This window comes from Chelonoidis abingdonii, chromosome 14 (genome assembly GCF_003597395.2).
Source record: "Chelonoidis abingdonii isolate Lonesome George chromosome 14, CheloAbing_2.0, whole genome shotgun sequence".
Taxonomy (NCBI): Eukaryota; Metazoa; Chordata; order Testudines; family Testudinidae; genus Chelonoidis; species Chelonoidis abingdonii.
Genome location: NC_133782.1, coordinates 16880278 through 16897737, shown reverse-complemented (window position 1 = coordinate 16897737; position 17460 = coordinate 16880278). Strand labels below are relative to the sequence as shown.

The 17460-nt window shown below is 41.0% G+C and overlaps 1 protein-coding gene across 3 annotated transcripts; it reads right to left on the bottom strand.

Moving 5' to 3' along the window:
* Nucleotides 1-972: 972 nt before the first annotated feature.
* SPATA2 (spermatogenesis associated 2) lies at nucleotides 973-13593 on the bottom strand. Of its 3 annotated transcripts, none has more exons than XM_032804026.2 (3): nucleotides 13519-13593; nucleotides 7687-8114; nucleotides 973-4958 (listed from the first exon to the last, which is right to left on the bottom strand). In XM_032804026.2, exons 2-3 carry the CDS (start codon nucleotides 8002-8004, stop codon nucleotides 3705-3707), a joined length of 1572 nt encoding a protein of 523 aa, XP_032659917.1. In that variant the 5' UTR covers nucleotides 8005-8114; nucleotides 13519-13593; the 3' UTR covers nucleotides 973-3704. The 3 variants fall into 3 exon arrangements, with proteins under 3 accessions (XP_032659917.1, XP_032659918.1, XP_032659916.1); XM_032804027.2 differs by having other exon boundaries at nucleotides 13553-13572; XM_032804025.2 differs by lacking the exon at nucleotides 13519-13593 and adding an exon at nucleotides 13262-13460.
* Nucleotides 13594-17460: the final 3867 nt, after the last annotated feature.

The following is a 17460-nucleotide window of genomic DNA, read 5'->3' as shown; positions in this document are numbered from 1 at the left end:
CACACTAGGTGCTTAGAACCCAGAGGGATATCCTCCATAGAATACCTTTAGAGTGGAAATTACACAAGCTGTCAAGCTAAACTACTTGACAATGTGTAAACTTTTATCAAAGAAGTACAGGAAGCAAAACAAATTGAACCATAACCAGAAGTGTCAGGCAGTAAGAAAGTAATTTTTTTGTATATGCACTAGAAATACACTAGCTCTACATGCACAGAAGTCCAGGATGCAAGCCACTGCAAAAATGTTTTAACTAAGCTTCTTGGGCCTGATCCTCCCAGACATGCATCTGGAACTCTGATTTCTCAAATTATCTGGGAATAAAGAGCTTGCAGGACTGGGCCTCTACTGGTTTAAGACATTCACGTAATAGTTTTAAAACGTATTCAACCCTAAAGTCAGTCTAGTTTGGAATCTGGAAGATAGTTTTACTCCAAAACCAGTAGGATGCAGCCAACAAGCTCAACTCAACTGCCAAAAAATGCATGTGAACAGTTCCACTTATTTTACACAAAAGCTATAGTATATGTATGTACATCAGGAAGCTGATTTTAAAAGCAACACATATTATGTCCTCATAAGTCAATCAAGTCTGACAAGTAAACTAAAGGAGGATCTCTCACTGTATATATCTGCTCTGTATCTCCTATATAGTCTTAGAAAGCAATATGACGACAACCTTCACATTATGGACCAAGCAAATTCATGCTGCTAGGTTCCTAAATTAACTTTTTTAAAAGTCTACATTTAATGAGAAATGTTCTGAATTTCCATGAACTTGAGGCTCCTGGTTGACCCACACTTACACACGGGTCAGTGCCCAAATGAGAAACTTTTGTGCAAAGTGTGTATGAGAGACATCTAAACGCACTCAACTTCCCCTCCCACCCTCCATAAAGATACAGGCCTTTAAGGGAAAGCTTCAAAACATGTTCAGGCGTTTTAACAGAAATCAGATACAAAACACCTGCATTTTAAGTTAGCATATATTTTACTGTCTCAATCACAGCAACCCATACAGTAAGATACACAAAAAATAGAGCATGGTATCACTTGCAATTCAACACAATTTTGTACCACAGTATTCAATGACAGATATAAACACAGGACTTTTCCTTTTTAAAGCAAATATAGTAGTCCCTGCTATGTTCACTGTATAAGTTACGTGGCATCACAGTTTTAGTTAATTACTGTAGTGAAAGTAACAATATGGAAGTTGAACTAGTGAACTAGAAGATACATTGTATAGCAGCCAAAACAGGCGCGACACTTTAGAAAGATGAACAGAAAAAGTAACTACCAAAATGAGAGCCACCCTTACAGACTGTATTTTAGTAGTAAAATTGTTTTAAATTCTTCATTATATACATACTGTATCTACATGTGTTCTATTTTATACATATATATATGTATATATTTATAAAAAGCCATTAAGATTTTGAAAACCTTAACATCATTCACCTAAGCAATACTGAGCCTAATCCAATGGTTCCCAAACTGTGGGTCACAATGCACCATCAGTACATGGGGTCACAGAGGACAGACACCATTTTGCTCCTACAGCATGACCTTGCACACACAGTGCAGGCAAGGTCACAGTGCATGGATGATGCCATGTTGCTCTACAAAACAGCATCTTCCATGCTACCTGAAGTCCTGGCAGGAAAGAATTCATTAAAATAGGGTCATGCCAACAAAAAGCTTGGGAACCCGTGCCATAGCCATCAGTCAGCAAGATAATACCTGCTTATAACATTTTCAGTTGCAGTCACTTGATTTGTCTTCTGATAGCTAACCACATGCCATTTACTTTATTTCTTAATGCAAGTCAGAGTAGCCTCTCTCAGCCTTCTATAAAATCAAGTTTCGTCTTTTCTTTTGTGCATCTGACACTCTTATGGCTAAAATATTTTAGTAAGTTTACAATATTAACCGATTTAATTCCCTGCAACCCAAAACAATAAGAAAACATTGGTGACCAATCATTCATGCATGTTTTTTCCACACAATGGACATTTGGGAAGAAAACAAAACAAAACCTAGAATTAAACTGTTCAAAAATGTATTATTTTAGTGCAAAGTGGATTAATTTTTAAAAAATATAATAAACACTTTAGATAATTTTTTAGATTTTAAATGTTTGATTCCAATATTCAGATTGAGTTCCCTAATATTTTGTCTTAACTAGCTTGTCTGAATGTAAAAGACAAAAATAAGAGGAGGCTCTTGCAGATTTTCTTTTCCCATAAGACTAAAGTGTGTTCATAGAAGATGTAGTTTAATTTATTACGTGGTTTGACGGCCAAACTGTACAGCACCCTGCACAATGGAATCCTGGTCTAGGACTAGGGCTCCTAGGCACGATAGTCATACAAATACATAAGTTTTATTGCCTGATTCTCATCTACAACTGATGGACTTACTCCAATGAGAGTCATACAAGCTCTGTGAATTTTAATCAGATCACTGCCTTGCCAGCTGAGCTAAGCTATAGACTTTGCAGTGGCTTTAGATGCAGGGTTTTCATCTATGCATACAAAGTTCCCATAAGCATAAGGGAAGAAAATGTGCACTTAGGTCCAAAATCCTGCAGTCCTTATTCAGGAAAGATTCCAATTAATTTAGAAGAGGTGTCTCCTGAGTGAGCGCTTTGGGTGCTTTAAAGAAGGAAGCAAAGAAAACAAATTTTTTCTGAGCCAATAATATCAGTCTGCCACAGTGACTGTAGTAAATCATGAAATACAGCACAAGTAAAAAAAGAGAAAAAAAAGCCATCTGAACAAATAACCCAGAGAGGCTTCATAGTTATATAATGATTTTACCACTTTTAGAATTCAACATATTGAATCTATTTATTAAAAAATAAACTGTTTCCAAATCACCTATTTACAGTACAAGGAATGGGATTTAATACATGTGCAACAGAAGATGAATAAAATCAGTACTGAACTGGAAAGACAACACTCCAGGCATAATTTAAGTGACATGTATACAGATTCACCTTTTAAAAATACCACACAGTAAAAACCAGTAGGATGGTATTGGCAACACTAGAAAATAAAGCAAGAACTCTCTTCAAATTCAGATTGTATAAGCTTGAGATAAACATCCTGGGGAATGGAAGGGAGAAGGAGGAAACATGAAGAGGTGATGTCCTGGTGTTTACATTTTAGAGCTCAGGAAATGCAGCCAAACTCTTCAAAAATCAGTCCTTTTTGGCAACCAAGTAATTTGCAAATACTTCCTGCAAGTATTTTAAAAGTTACTCTATCAAAACAGACAGTGATTTCACTATACACTGAAAATGCTGCTCTTAATTTCATACTCTTATGTAGTTTTATTTGGGTGAGGCAATAACTGCAATGTAATAACAAAGATGTGGTGTCACTTAAAGTGCAACAGCTGCCGATTCTGAAAGGAAAATGTGCTCTTCTCCCCCATCTAAATTGAAAAGCAGTTGTCACATAAGAACCACCTAAATGGTAGCAGCATGAACTCTAATGTATACACAGCATTTGTGAAGCCACTAAAAATGAAACTGGCACCTAGTCATTGAAATATATTTCCAAAAACTGGACACATCTGTTTTTTTTTTTTTAATATTTATATATAAAGAGGTCAGTATCATATTTGTTACCAATGAGATCAGAAAATTCCATGTGTTTTTAGCCCTTGTTTCTCCCCTCAAACACAGAATTTCAAGTCTATCTATAAACAAGGTGGGGCAGCTGGGTTGATTTATAGTTTAATTGATTGTTAGGCATGAATCTGTGTAGCTCACTCTTTCTACAGCAGGGATCATAATAGTAAGCATTGAGGCAAGCATCACATGAGACTTTTGAACAGAACGTGCATGTGTTTGCAGCTCCAGATCGGTTACAGAAGCCACAGCGCAGGGTGCCTGAAGGCTTGGATTTTGAACTGAGCTGAGCAGCTCTTTCTTGACTCTGAGTCTGTAATGCATACTGAGATTTCTCTCTTAAAGCAGAGCCAGGAGACAAGCCATCATTTGGAATTGTTTTGATTGAATAACTGCTCTGTTTCACTGCTGGATATTCCTGCCTATAGCTGAGCAGATTGTCACACTTTTGGCAAACAGAAGTGCCGCAAGTTATGCCACAATTCTGGCACTTCAGGGAAGTTGTCTCTTTGGCTAGATGTGTACGTTTGTGGTAAATGGGATTGGCATCATTTCTTATTAGCCATACATCAGGTTTACTAACTTCTTGTCTTTTAAAATTTAACATACTTCTAGAATCAGGATCAGTATATAAGTCTAAGTCTTCTTGAGCAGAAATACAGGAGTTGTAGGGGACATTTGTTCTTAACATGCCATTGGGATGCGATGAAATTGGCAGAAATTCATCTGAACACCCATGTGGAGAGCTTGACATAGCAAGAAGAGATGGTGATGGACGTATTATTTCATCTTTAATGTCATCTGCTGTATCAACCAAAATTGGTTCTTTTCTGAGACTCAACGAAGTCATCAATGGTGGTTTCTTGATTTCCCAATAGCTGTCATATGTATCCATGGATTTAGAAGGCTTGCTTACTTTTGGCTTGAAGTACTCTTTAGGGGCTCTTTCACTAGCAGATTTCTGAAGAACCATGCGTGCCATAGAAGTGTTCAAGTTTTCTTTGCACTCTGTGCGCCGTTTCATAGCTTCTGAGCAGCCTCTAACATCTTCATTGCTATTTTTTCGCTCATTTACAACATCAAGCTCCAAATAACCTTTATCCTTCACTTGCAAGTGAATTTCAAGCAGTTGTTCACACTCTATTTTTGCCAAAAAGAGTTCAAATGAAACCATTTTCACTTGGAAGGCATCAACCAGCTCTTTGAGCTTATACATGGTTCCCAGTTCTTGGACATACCCCATGTAGTTCAGAATCTGTCTTATATCCTCCTCAGGTAGTGTGGACTTTACATAATAAACAAAAGGTCCCGTGTAGGTCTGGAAGGGGGAAAATAAAGGAAAGTTAAGTTATAACCTCAGTGGCAGACTAGATGCTCAGACACTACAGTGCTGGGTACAATATAGGTGCCTTGTTAGTCCTATCTAATCAACCTCTGACAATCAAAGACTACATGTACTCCAAGAAAGTTGAACTCAAATTCTTTATTTAGCTCTCCTGTTTGACAGACTAAAAATTCTGCATCAGTTTCAGACAAATCCAAAAAAGGAAGGTTTTGCTTAAATTTGAAGACTATACGAGCAACAGGTAATCCTCTTGTTATTATATTGTTTATTTTAAGCTTCCCTTAAATATTCCAGTTTTAACGGACCAGAAATTGAATTTACAACACAACTGCACTGTACAAGCTTTGGTGGGGGAAAGATGGAGGTTTCCGAAGTGCGCAGTGGACAGCTAAATATTTAAGAATCTTGTGGCCATATTGGGAACATGAGATCACAAAATTAACTGGATGTTTCTGCTAAAGCAGTCAGTGAAATTGTTAATGCTGCCATTAAAATCTTATCCAATTTCAAACTTAAATGTATTGAAATGAACAGTGTTAGTTTGAATCTCAGCAAATACTTCAGGATGTTTGCAGACTGGAGACGAGTGCTGCATTGGTTTATGCCATTCACATTTCAAAGGTTTTCATACTATAATGCTTGAAACATTTTTAAATGACAGTTCATATTTGGAAGAAGGATGGATTTTATAGCAAATTCTGCAGCCATGAAACATTGACAATAATCTGTGCTTCAGCTGCCCTATCTGTAATAGACGTAATATTTATTATGTGCATTTACAAAGTGCCTCAGAAGAAAGGTGCTTCACATACTAATAATTATTAAGGACAGAAAACCCCTCAAGAGGAGGAGCAAGTCTCCTAGCAAAGAAGTTAAAAATACAAGCCTAAGATGCAACACACATGTACATACGAGTATGTTCTAGGCCGGTTTTTACCAAGTCCTATTAGGTACACTCTCTCTTTTCTAAAAATCCAAGGCCATGGGAGATTCCCCGCCTTGAGAAACTCAATGAGCACTTGCTTACTGATTCAGACAGAAAAACACAGCAGCCAAATGATTCATTTGAAACATTGTCCCAAACTTATCTTTTATGTTTGGGAAACAACTGACCTTTCCTCTGAGCTGCTTAGCTTAATGCAAATATCTGGCCAGGGATAAGCATAACATTTTAAAGCAGAGAGTTCACTCAAATCAATTTGTACAACATGCTTACAGTTTTTCTTTCAGATGACTGTGTGTCAAAAAGCTAATGAAGACATAATTGTCTCACTTCAAAACTTATTAGTATTTTTTTTAACAAAATCTCAAACATTGAGCTGATGTATAGCAGTGGGTTAAATATTTCAGTCTGAGCAGAGCTGACAGCCAACATTGTTGACAAAATTGACTCCAAAGAGGATGACGGTTTACAGTGTTTGATCTGAAAGGTACATTCTACATTTTCTTAAGTCTTAGTCATGTTTTACATGTCAAGAGTCTACAGTAACAAAAAAAAAAAAAAAAGAAAAAAAAAAAAAGCAGCTTGTGGGGGATGAGGAAACATATGGATCCATAAGAAATATCCCTTGCGATGCAACATAGCTGAGATGTTTGCTCCGACGGGAGTTCAAATCCTATATTGGGTCACAAGTGGAAATGATCTGGCTCTGTCAACCTTGTACACGGTGGTAAAAAGAACGACAATATATGACCAACGTCTACATTGTTAGTATCCCAAGAGGTGCCCTAGACTGGAATAGTCAAGATCTTACCTGTCAGGACTTCAGTGTGATGAGGAACTAGACCTATGGAGAGTTTTACTACTTCGGAATAGTCCTGTCCATCTCTCCCCCCCCCCAAAAAAAAATATAATAGAAACTACTGATTGCACAGTGCTTTTTTTTTTTTTTTTTTTAAAGGACACCATCAAATAGTTTAGTGTATGGAAAAATGCTTTGTAAGGCTGTATTAGAAGTGTTTATATGCAACTTTCAAAAACAATTTTCTGCCTGGATTTAAAATGTCACCTGTAGCGTTCACAACTCAAACACTGCAGCTTTGATCCAGTATAAATGAGAACCCAAAGACAAGACAGACTCAAAACTGACAGTGGAACAGAAGCTAACTAGTTTGCTTCCATGATCTAAGCTGAGTTATATGCAATTATTAAACAAATAGCACAGATGATGAGAAATATATTAGGCTTTTAAAATACTGTTAGACTCAAACAAAGACCCTGACACAGCTAAAGAATTTGAAAGGACAAGAAAAAAAAAAAAATCAAGGCTCCATGTGATCAGGAATGAAGATGTTCTTAAAGCAAACTGAAGAAGTTTGCTTGCCAGCATGAAATGAGTTGAGGTTTCCAATCTAATTCCTGGTAAACAAGTGTCCACTTCACAAAACACTGCAATTAGTGCTAAATTAATAGCAGTTTTGGCAGAAAGGGCAAATATGGAGTGAACTTAGAAGTCAACTATTCATTCACCCTAGTGGTATTCCCTCGCTGTCAAAGTCAGGATATAACAGTAGGCCAGTGGGGGGGGAACCAGAGGGGGATGCTTGCACTGATTCTGCCTGTTTTATGGCTACAGAGAGGATTTCAGACTCCAGGACTGCCTATCTGTCATGCAGCAACGCAAAAAACACTCCAAAACAAAGTTAGATGAAACTACAAATCATTGTTCTAAGTATTACCTCCACATGTGAAACATCTTACCTTTATACTTTTGAATTCCTTCTTCCAAGGATAAAGAAAGAGATTAATTCCTATCACCTCCAGCATAGTGAATGCACTATGGAGAGAACGTAAATTTGAGGATTTCAGGGATCTTAGTGAATTTTCAACCATCTCATAAAATTTAATCAACCGGAATCTATAAAAGGGATCAATCTTGGGAAGGCAGAGTAAGGCTGAGGCTGCCACTCGCAGATATTCATCATTAACAGGGCGCTGTTTGTTGTCAGAAGCATTCAATTTGGATTCATGAAACTGTACATACTTCTTAAATAAATCGTCTTTATATTTCGTATCCATTGAAATAGGACTTTGGCTCACTCTTGGGTGGCTACCTCGTCTCTTCCATGATTATTCTGGAACAGGCAGATTATTGAGCCTTTTACAAGTTTTCAGTAATCGTGATTCTTCTGGAATAAAAAGAAAAACAAAGACAAGTCATTACAGCTGTACTACTCCAGCATGCCTGTAATTTCCACATACCCACAGAAGCCTGTGGAAGTGTTCATGGAGCAGTGGATCCCAACCACAAACTCTTCAGGCTTCTGTAATCACGTAATAGGTGTACTGGTCTTTTGGTGCCACATGGAGAGCCTTTCACAGCCATTATACACTCCTCTCCAACTGCATTCTAGGACAAAGCCAAGTCAGAGACTGATATAGACATTTGGGAGTTAAATCCCAGCAACGAGTGCACAACAATTTCCACAAGTCCCATCTGGCTTTTGAGCCAAGGCAGCCTTAGCCCCAAAGAAATTAGGTGCATGTGAGCCTAAAGAGAGCAGAGATGCTTTTTGGTCCATAAGAATAGAATGGTTTGATGACTAAAAGCAAGGGCATGGTGCGATGAAAACAAAGTGACCTGTTTATACTGTTCTGGGGGCTTCTGAGTTAAATTGCATGAAGAGAACCATAATTAGGGACTTTATTAATCTATTATTTTGCTTTCTCCAGAAAAAATATATAAATAACATGAACTGCTCCAAAAGGGTTCTTTCTACTTAACTCAGGACTTCTGCTGTAATTCTCTCTAACTGCATGGACTGCGCAGCCCAGCACTCTAGTCTTTCTAGCTGTACCTTACCTGTGAGCCTCTGTGTGCAACTGATAACCCTATCCAGCTGTGCATATTCTACCTGCCAAAGAGGTGGGGCTGTTCGATACTTATCTCACAACTGTGGAAGAGTTTGCGTGCAACTGAAGAGGAGGCAGTGGGCTGCAAGTGGCACAGCCAAGATTTTAGCCTGAAACTTGCAGTTACATCAAAAGGCTGGGATCCCTACTTTTAACAGCTAGTACGGGCCCTGCTTGGACCCACTATGCCAGTGTAGTACAAAACCTTTGTTACTTATGGTTTTTACAAGTGTACTAATATGTGTGTTTCTACTTTAGTGACTTGATGTCTCTTGCATAGGCAAGCCCTTTACACTGGCTTCCGAATGCTACCAAAGCAGAGATGTATTTGTGTTGCCATGACGTCATCCAGATTCTACAGAATACAAGCTCTCATTTTTAAAGAAAGTACACATCTAGTCCTTATGGTTGTGAAAACCTCCCAGCTGTGATCCAAATGTAAGTCAATGGAGAGTTGTCTTTCTGAGTCTGCAGTCAGCCTAAAACAATGACTCAAAAGTGTGAACTCCCCAACCTACATTAAGCCCAGGTAAATGCCATCAGTAATTATTCAGTTGCTGATCATTTTAGCAGATGGGAATGAAGTGTGTGTGTGTGTGTGCAGAATTGCTGTTGGACAGAAGATACATCAGGAAGACATTAAGGAAGAAGAAGAAGAAGAAAAGGGGAAAAAAAGAGGACGTAGAAGAAAGAAACAAAGGGCAGAAATTTCAATGGTCCCAAATTCAAGAATATTCTTTCACCAAGTAATGCTGAATACAACAATGAGGAAGTGAACAAACAAGCTAGAAGTTTTGCACAAAGATCGCTTGTACATGCTTCCCTCTTGAAATCAGTGAGTTCTGCTGGGAATTACAGGGAATATGGAGTGCTAAGTTCATACCTCAGCCCAAGATCCATATATAAACATGCAATTGAGTCTTCTCCACAGGATGAATTTACTGCCCCTTCCCTATAGTTATTTCTTTATTTGTATAAAACAGAATTGGATAAAAGCAGCAGAATGCCACTACTCAATGACCACCTCCCTCCCAAATTAAATAATTAAGCTATGCAAAAGAGCTCTGATTGCTTCCAATCAACTGGGACTTTCAAACCAGTCTGGATAATAGACTTAAACAGGAAACAATCCTGCACTAGAACGGAGCTGGATTAGATATCCTAACCTCCATCTCTATTTTCAATAATTGTACGATACAGCAGCTTTGTTTCATGAATGGGGTATTACGATTAGGAAGTCCCCTAAAGACAAGTAAGTCCTTCGTAAAGATCTTATGAATCATAGAATATCAGGGTTGGAAGGGACCTCAGGAGGTCATCAAGTCCAATCCCCTGCTCAAAGCAGGGCATTCATAATCATCTCAAGCTCCCATGACTTGCCATTTGTGGGCATGCCAGGTTCATCAGCTCATGTCTGAAAATCAAAATATGAGACAAACTAAGGCTATGTCTACACTGCACACCTTACAACGGCACAGCTGTGCCACTACGGCCATACCATTGTAAGGTACACAGGGTAGCCACTCTGTCACCAGGAGAGAGTCCTCCCGGTGACAAAACAAAACCACCTCCAACAAGGGGCAGTAGCGTTGTCACTGGGAGCATGACTCCACCAATGAACTTTTGTTGTTCAGGGGTTTATTTTTTCACACTCCTGAGCAACAAAATTAACAACGGAAGTGCCAGCGTAGACAAAGCCTTAGACAGAAGGCAACAACTTTCAAGAGAACTCTTGTTTTCCCTCTCAACATTTACAGTTTAACTCCCTGAAAAATCCTATCTTTAACAGTTCACTAATCAGCAGGCGGGTTCTAACAGGTGTTTGATGGCATCAGTTTACTTCCACCATACATGGTTACAGTACTTGATAAGAAATTCAGTGCACAAATAAACCTGGTTGAATAGCAATGACTTTCCCTGGCTCAGAAGATTGTTAAAGAATATTGAGCCCTTTCCCTGCAAATCACTCACTGAAAGTTGTAACATCTCATGACTATTTGATAACCTACATACTATGAGCTGTAAAAGCAGCAAAGAGTCCTGGGGCACCCTATAGACCAACAGACATATTGGAGCATGAGCTTTCGATGAATGCATCCGACGAAGTGGGTATTCATCCACAAAAGCTCATGCTCCAATACGTCTGTTAGTCTAGAAGGTGCCACAGGACTCTTTGCTGCTTTTATAGATCCAGACTAATTCGGCTACCCTTCTGATACTATGAGCTGTCGTCTTAGTCCAGTTCCTTGTGGACTAAAGAAAGCCACTAATATCTGTACCCCTTCATCACCGAAAGTCTCAGCACAGAAATAAAAAAATGAATGGGCCATAGAGATTCAGCAGCCCTTTCAATCCAAGGAACATTTACTCTAGCGTAGAGGTGAAATACCGTTATAGCAACATGAGGAAAGTTTACAATATGCTGCTACTCATGCTGTCACCTTTGAGGCTGAAATAGGATTTCAGTCACTAAGGCTTTCATCAACACTTTAAAAAAAAAAGAAAACTATTGTACTGAGCACAAGAAAATGCTTAATAACACAAAAATGTTTTTGAATGTTAAGGCATCCTAGATTATGATTAAGTTTATTAAAAGACAGCAGCCTACAGGGTATATTAATGCATCACCCTCAATCAAAGCCATCAGTTTGTTTATAAACTGTAGTATTTCAGTTAAGAAGAGTTGACCCAGAAGTACTAAAACTCTTCATAATGACAAAGCTAAAGAAAGATAGCTGACATATTTACCATAATTATAAGACAATAAATGTGCCACCTTCAGAACTGTGATTACATTAGAAAAAGCTGAATTATCATTGGCAATTTCAGAGCAATCTATAGGGAAGTCAAATAATTCTGTCTCATTAAGAATAAACAAAACCCATGCAGTCTTATATTGGTCTTTAAAATGGTTTCTAAAGCATCTGACAAGAAAAATCCCCTGACCCACAGAAGAAAATCCCCATGCTATTTCTGCCATAATTCTTAACTACTCAGATTGGTACCATTCAAAATACTCATTAACTCTTTGAATCAGGACTTTATAAGAGGGATTCCTTGACCCAGGCAGTGAGAACATAGCTTTCATATTACACTGAGCTACTCGGCATGAAATGTGGCCAACCCATCAAAATAATTTTACCACATACCCACAGGCATATCCCTGCAATTTGAGGTTGAGAGGCTCATGCAATAGGGTCTCATCAAGCAGGCAGCTATTTTTTCTAACCCGAATTCAACTGAACCTATAGAATAAATTGACCCGGTGTACCCAGCTCAGTTTCTGAACCTATAGCTAATGGATTGAAATCCTGATCTAACCTGGTATCCTCCTCAATCCTGTTTCCATGATATGCTATTTGGGAAAACCAAGCTCTCTCCCGTTCTTCTCACTTAATATATTGCCAATTCTATATTTTCAAAGAAAGCATTCTCCTGAATATTCTTCCACTGCTAATCATCAGCCAACTTTGCTGCTAATTCTTAATCATTGCTGGCCTTTGGTTACCTGCACGGGCTCCCATCCTCTCTGCTCCTTCTGAGTACATTTACACTCCAAAACCAACCAAACACCACAGCATCAAGCCTCAGAGCTTGGGCCGACTGACTCAGGCTACAGAGCAAAAAGTAGCAATGCAGATTTTCCCAACCGGTCTGGAACTCAATCTCTGAAACCTCTCTCTCCCCCCCCAGATTTCAGAGTTTCAGCACATCTATACAGCCACCATTAGCCCGACAGCATGAGCCCAGGTTTGTTGACTGGGCTTTGAGACTTGCTGTCATTTGGTAGTAATGGTATTTATTTATGTTTGCAGTGTAGATGTAGCCTCAGGGCCCTTTTCAAAACCTGCTGTGCATGAGACAATCAATGGAAGAACCTCGTCTGTATACACTACATCGTGGCATTAGTTTTTTCATAGATCCCAAGGGCAGAAGGGAACATTGGGATCACCTAATCTGACCTCCTGCACAACACAGGACATACAACTTCTCCAAAATAATTCCATGGGCAGATCTTTACACCCTTAGAGGCATCTTCTCCCAGCCCCCCAGAGGAAGAAGTCTCCGATTACATTCCTGGGGCTGGAGGAGGCCAAGGGGAGCCGAGATCTCTCGGGCCCTTCTATACCTGTGCTTGGCCGGGCTCTGCACGACAGGGCTGTACCTGGCTATACAAACCTCCCCCGGCTAGTGAAAGCGAAACCCAGAGCCCGCGCCCCGGGGGCCCGCAGCGGGGCAGGCCGGGCACACCGCACCGGTAGGCACATGAGAGCCGGGCGAAGCGGGGGTCCGACAAGGACCCGCAGCGCTTACGACCCGGAGGCACCCGCGAGCGCCCGAGAGGGACCGCCCGGGAAGGGGCAGCTGGGACAGGGCCCTGCTCCGCCTCGGGGCTCTCCCCAGCTGGGGCCGCCTCACTCACAGCCTGCAACGAGGGGAAACCGGGTCCCGGTCCGAGTCCCGTGACCAGCCACCGCTGCCACCCGCCTGCAGGAAGCCGCCCGTGCCCCGGATCCAGACCCCCGTCCTCCCTCAAGCAGCCGGAAGTGACCCCTGTGGGCGGGAGTGGGGAAGCAGAAGAACCCGGAAGAGCTTTGGCGCATGCCCAGTGCTCTCGAGAAGGAATCGACGGTAGCCTTAGCTCGTAAGGGAGCGCTCCGCTCCGCTCCTCTCTCTTACCCGTGCCCCGCCCTACGGCGAGGCAACCGCATACCCCTCTGTCCAGCCGAAGCGAAACAGCGGTAGCCACAACCCGCAGCAAATCAATTTAGAGAAAGTGACGTAATACGGTTGCGTGTTCTCATTGCGCATGCGCCGCTGGAGGGCGTAGTCTCCCGTGTGATGTCATCGAGAGGGATTTAAAGGGCTAGAGTAGCGTCTGGCAGGTTTTTTCTTGTCGTGGCCTGAGGGCTCTCCCCCTATAGGCCTGCAGAGTACCTGGGGCCTGGGTACCCCTGTCCAGCAGGGCCTAGGCTGGAAGTGGCCTGCTGAACAAAACTGGGCTGTCCACAACAGGGCGACTCCGGCGGCAGGGCGCTGATTGTCCTGGGATGTCCGTGGCCACTGCCAGCCCAACTGGAACTAGATTCTAGTTCAATTGGAGCCTTGTTTGATGAGGGTGCAGATGGATCAGGCTTTGAGGCACTGGCGAAGGGCTTGTCTACACTATGGACATGCATCTGATGAAGTGGGTATTTACCCACGAAAGCTCATGCTCCAAACGTCTGTTAGTCTATAAGGTGCCACAGGACTCTTTGCTGCTTTTACAGATCCAGACTAACACGGCTATCCCTCTGATATAAAATTTAGTTAACTTAAGTCTACATACAACCACAGCAGTAACTAAAGTGGTGTTTCACATCCACACTGTGCTTGTTCTGTCAATGGTGCGCATTCTCCCCAGCAGTGCTGCCACTGACTGAAGTGAGGCATTGTGGGTCACCGACTGCTTGAGCACTCCCCTCACTCCGCCACAGTCTGACAGCCCAAGCTGCTGGCCTGGTGCAGGGCTCACAGGCGGAGTATGGGGCTCGCAGGTTCCCTGCAACGCAGCAGTCAGCCTGCGAGTGCCCAGCTGGAGACAGGATTCTGGTTGCTGACAGGCTCTTCATACCACAGCAGCAGCCCTGGGAGCCTCATCTGCAGGCAGGATTCTTGGTGCTGCTAGGCTCCCAGCTCCAGAGCAGGGAGCCTACCAGCAGTGAAATTGAGTCCAGCTGTAAGCCTTGAATGGGACTGACAGCCAACAGGCTATGTAAACAATGCAGTGTATACGAGGACATTGTATTGCCCTAACTACATGGACCTAACCGGAGCTTCTCACGGCAGTGGAGTTATTAAATTGGTGTAGCGGGCAATTTACATCAGTGGGAGCAACATTGTAGTGTAGAAACTTACAGAGTTAGGTCAACGTAAGCTGCCTTACATTGACCTAACTCTGTAGTGTAGCCCAGCCCTCAATGACTGAGAAGCTCCTCAGAGGCTTTGCCACCAATGCCTCATAATAGGACAAAGTTGCCACCCCACAGACTCCACCTTGAAAAGTAAATGCTGTCTCTGAGCTTGGGCCTGGCTACCTGTGGATGATTTAACTGTCAGAAAATGATATGGGGTGAAAAAAATTGTGAATATTTTTAAAGTTTTGACCTGGTTTAGTGGTTGCTGCATGACCTATGCTCCACAGAGATCCAGAGAGGAGGATGAGCTTTGGTCAGTCTCCTGCTATAGGTTCCAAAATTGCCAATGCTATGTATTCGAAGAGCATGGTTCAGGACCCCAAACCATGAGACTTGAAAATAAGTGTGTGTGGGAGGGAGGGGGATTAGTTTGCTTTTGGGTTTTGAGCTTTTAGGGTTCACATTCTCCACCTTTTTCTAAAACCATGAGCTAGAAACATACTTTTAAATGAAAATTGAGATTTTCATGTAATTACAAGAATCCAGCAGCTGAGGCTTTAGGAAAAAAACATTAAATATTGTAAGACTTGTGATAGAACGGCAAGAGTTAGCAACATAGCATGGTATATTTCTTGGGACACCCATAGAACTCCAGCAGAGCTGCTAAAAAACAACCACTTGTGTGGGGTGGCAACAGCATGCTGCACAACAGTGGAAGGAAGAAAAGTTTAAACAGGGTCACTGGGTTACTAGTCCTGCTTATACTCAGGATGGGATGGGATTTTGAATGATCCCAAAGAGTCAGAACCTTGGTCTTCCGAAAGATATTAAGGCAACTTCCAACAACATAATTTCCTCTCTATCTAGGGAAGGAGAAGTTAGTTCCATCATAATCACAGTGAAAAATTAATTGTCCTTTTAAATAATGTGGCTATTCAGTCACAACAATGAAATCAATTGATAAATCATGATACAATTATTTTACAAATTTCTCTAATATCTGGTTGGTTTGAAAGCCACAAAAAAAGCAGCATTATCCTTTTCTAAAAAGGTCAATATTTCTTCTGTAGCCAGAGCAGCCTTGAAGGTAAATGAAGGGGAAAATAGCATTACATTTTATTACTACAAGACACCCAAAATCATATGCAAGTAATAACATAATGATTAAAATGTGGACAACCTACAGCCTTGAGGCTAATGTCAAAAACCAGGCAGATTCTGCCTACTGACTACAATTACTTACACTCGGTTGCTAAATTTATTTGTTTTTAGTAACAGGAACATTTACCTCTTGTTTCACTTCAGATTAGTCTGAAACTAACAAACTCCATTTCCTGTACATTCTGCTTGAAGGAAGTTGATTTTTGATGTCCAAGCCTGTTCACTTTTTCTGCTATGGTGACAGGTTTCAGAGTGATAGCTGTGTTAGTCTGTGTCAGCAAAAAGAACAAGGAGTACTCATCACATCAGCCGTACCATCAGAGGCTCCTTCACCTGCACATCCACCAATGTGATACCTGCCATCATGTGCCAGCAATGCCCCTCTGCCAGGTACCTTGGCCAAACCCAACAGTCTCTATGCAAAAGAATAAAGGACACAAATCAGATGTCAAGAATTATAACATTCAAAAACCAATCAGCAAACACTTCAACCTCCCTGGTCACTCAATTATAGACCTAAAAGACGCAATTCTTCAACGAAAAAAATCAAAAACCTACTCCAGTGAGAAACTGCAGAACTGGAATTAATTTTCAAACTGGACACCATTAAATTAAACTTGAATAAAGACTGGGAGTGGATGAGGTATTATACAAAGTAAAAACTATTTCCCCATGCTAATTTTTCCCCTACTGTTACTCACATCTTCTTGTCAATTGTTGGAAATCGGCCATCCTGATATCACTACAAAAGTTTTTTTTCTCATGATAATAGCCCACCTTAATTGATTAGTCTCGTTAGAGTTGGTATGGCAACATCCATTTTTTCATGTTCTCTGTGCATTTATATCTTCCTACTGTATTTTCCACTGCATGCATCCGATGAAGTGGGTTTTAGCCCGTGAAAGCTTATGCCCAAGTACATTTGTTAGTCTCTAAGGTGCCACAAGTAGTCCTCCTTTTTTTCTGCTATGTGAACCATAATAGGCTTGTTGTTCTACTAACAATGTTTAGATTCTAAGACTGCTGCTGGTGAGTGCTAATGTGTATGTTTTACAGCTGAATAGAAGCTGAGTGTTTTGCAAGACCAACTCTGAATGTTTCTCAGGGTATGGCTATACTATAGTTGTTCTTTCTCTGCATTTTCAGTGCCTTGTGTTCCACCTATGGCAGGAGACTCCATCTGATAGAGCACTCAGTGAACTCAATTTTCAGGAGGCCTATAGCACTTTCAGCAGCAGCAAGGTGTTAGCAAAGTCTAAACTATAAGACAGAGTCAGGCACCATAAGATAAGGGCTTGAATCTGATACATTAACATTTTGCAGCTGGTTCAGAAATTGAAACTCAGGATGAAATCTACCCATGGATATGCATGTGCTGTTAGTATGGGTGTTGTGAACACAGTTCTGAGAAAAGAACAGAGACCTTCTGTCATTGGCAATGTATCCCTGGTTTTGATTTTCTAACTCTGCTAGTTAAGTGACAAGTATCTTTTGGCGCATGAATGGAAACATTTGGCATCACCTATACAGTATGTTTTCCTCCTGTATTTTTCCTTCTGTCTTC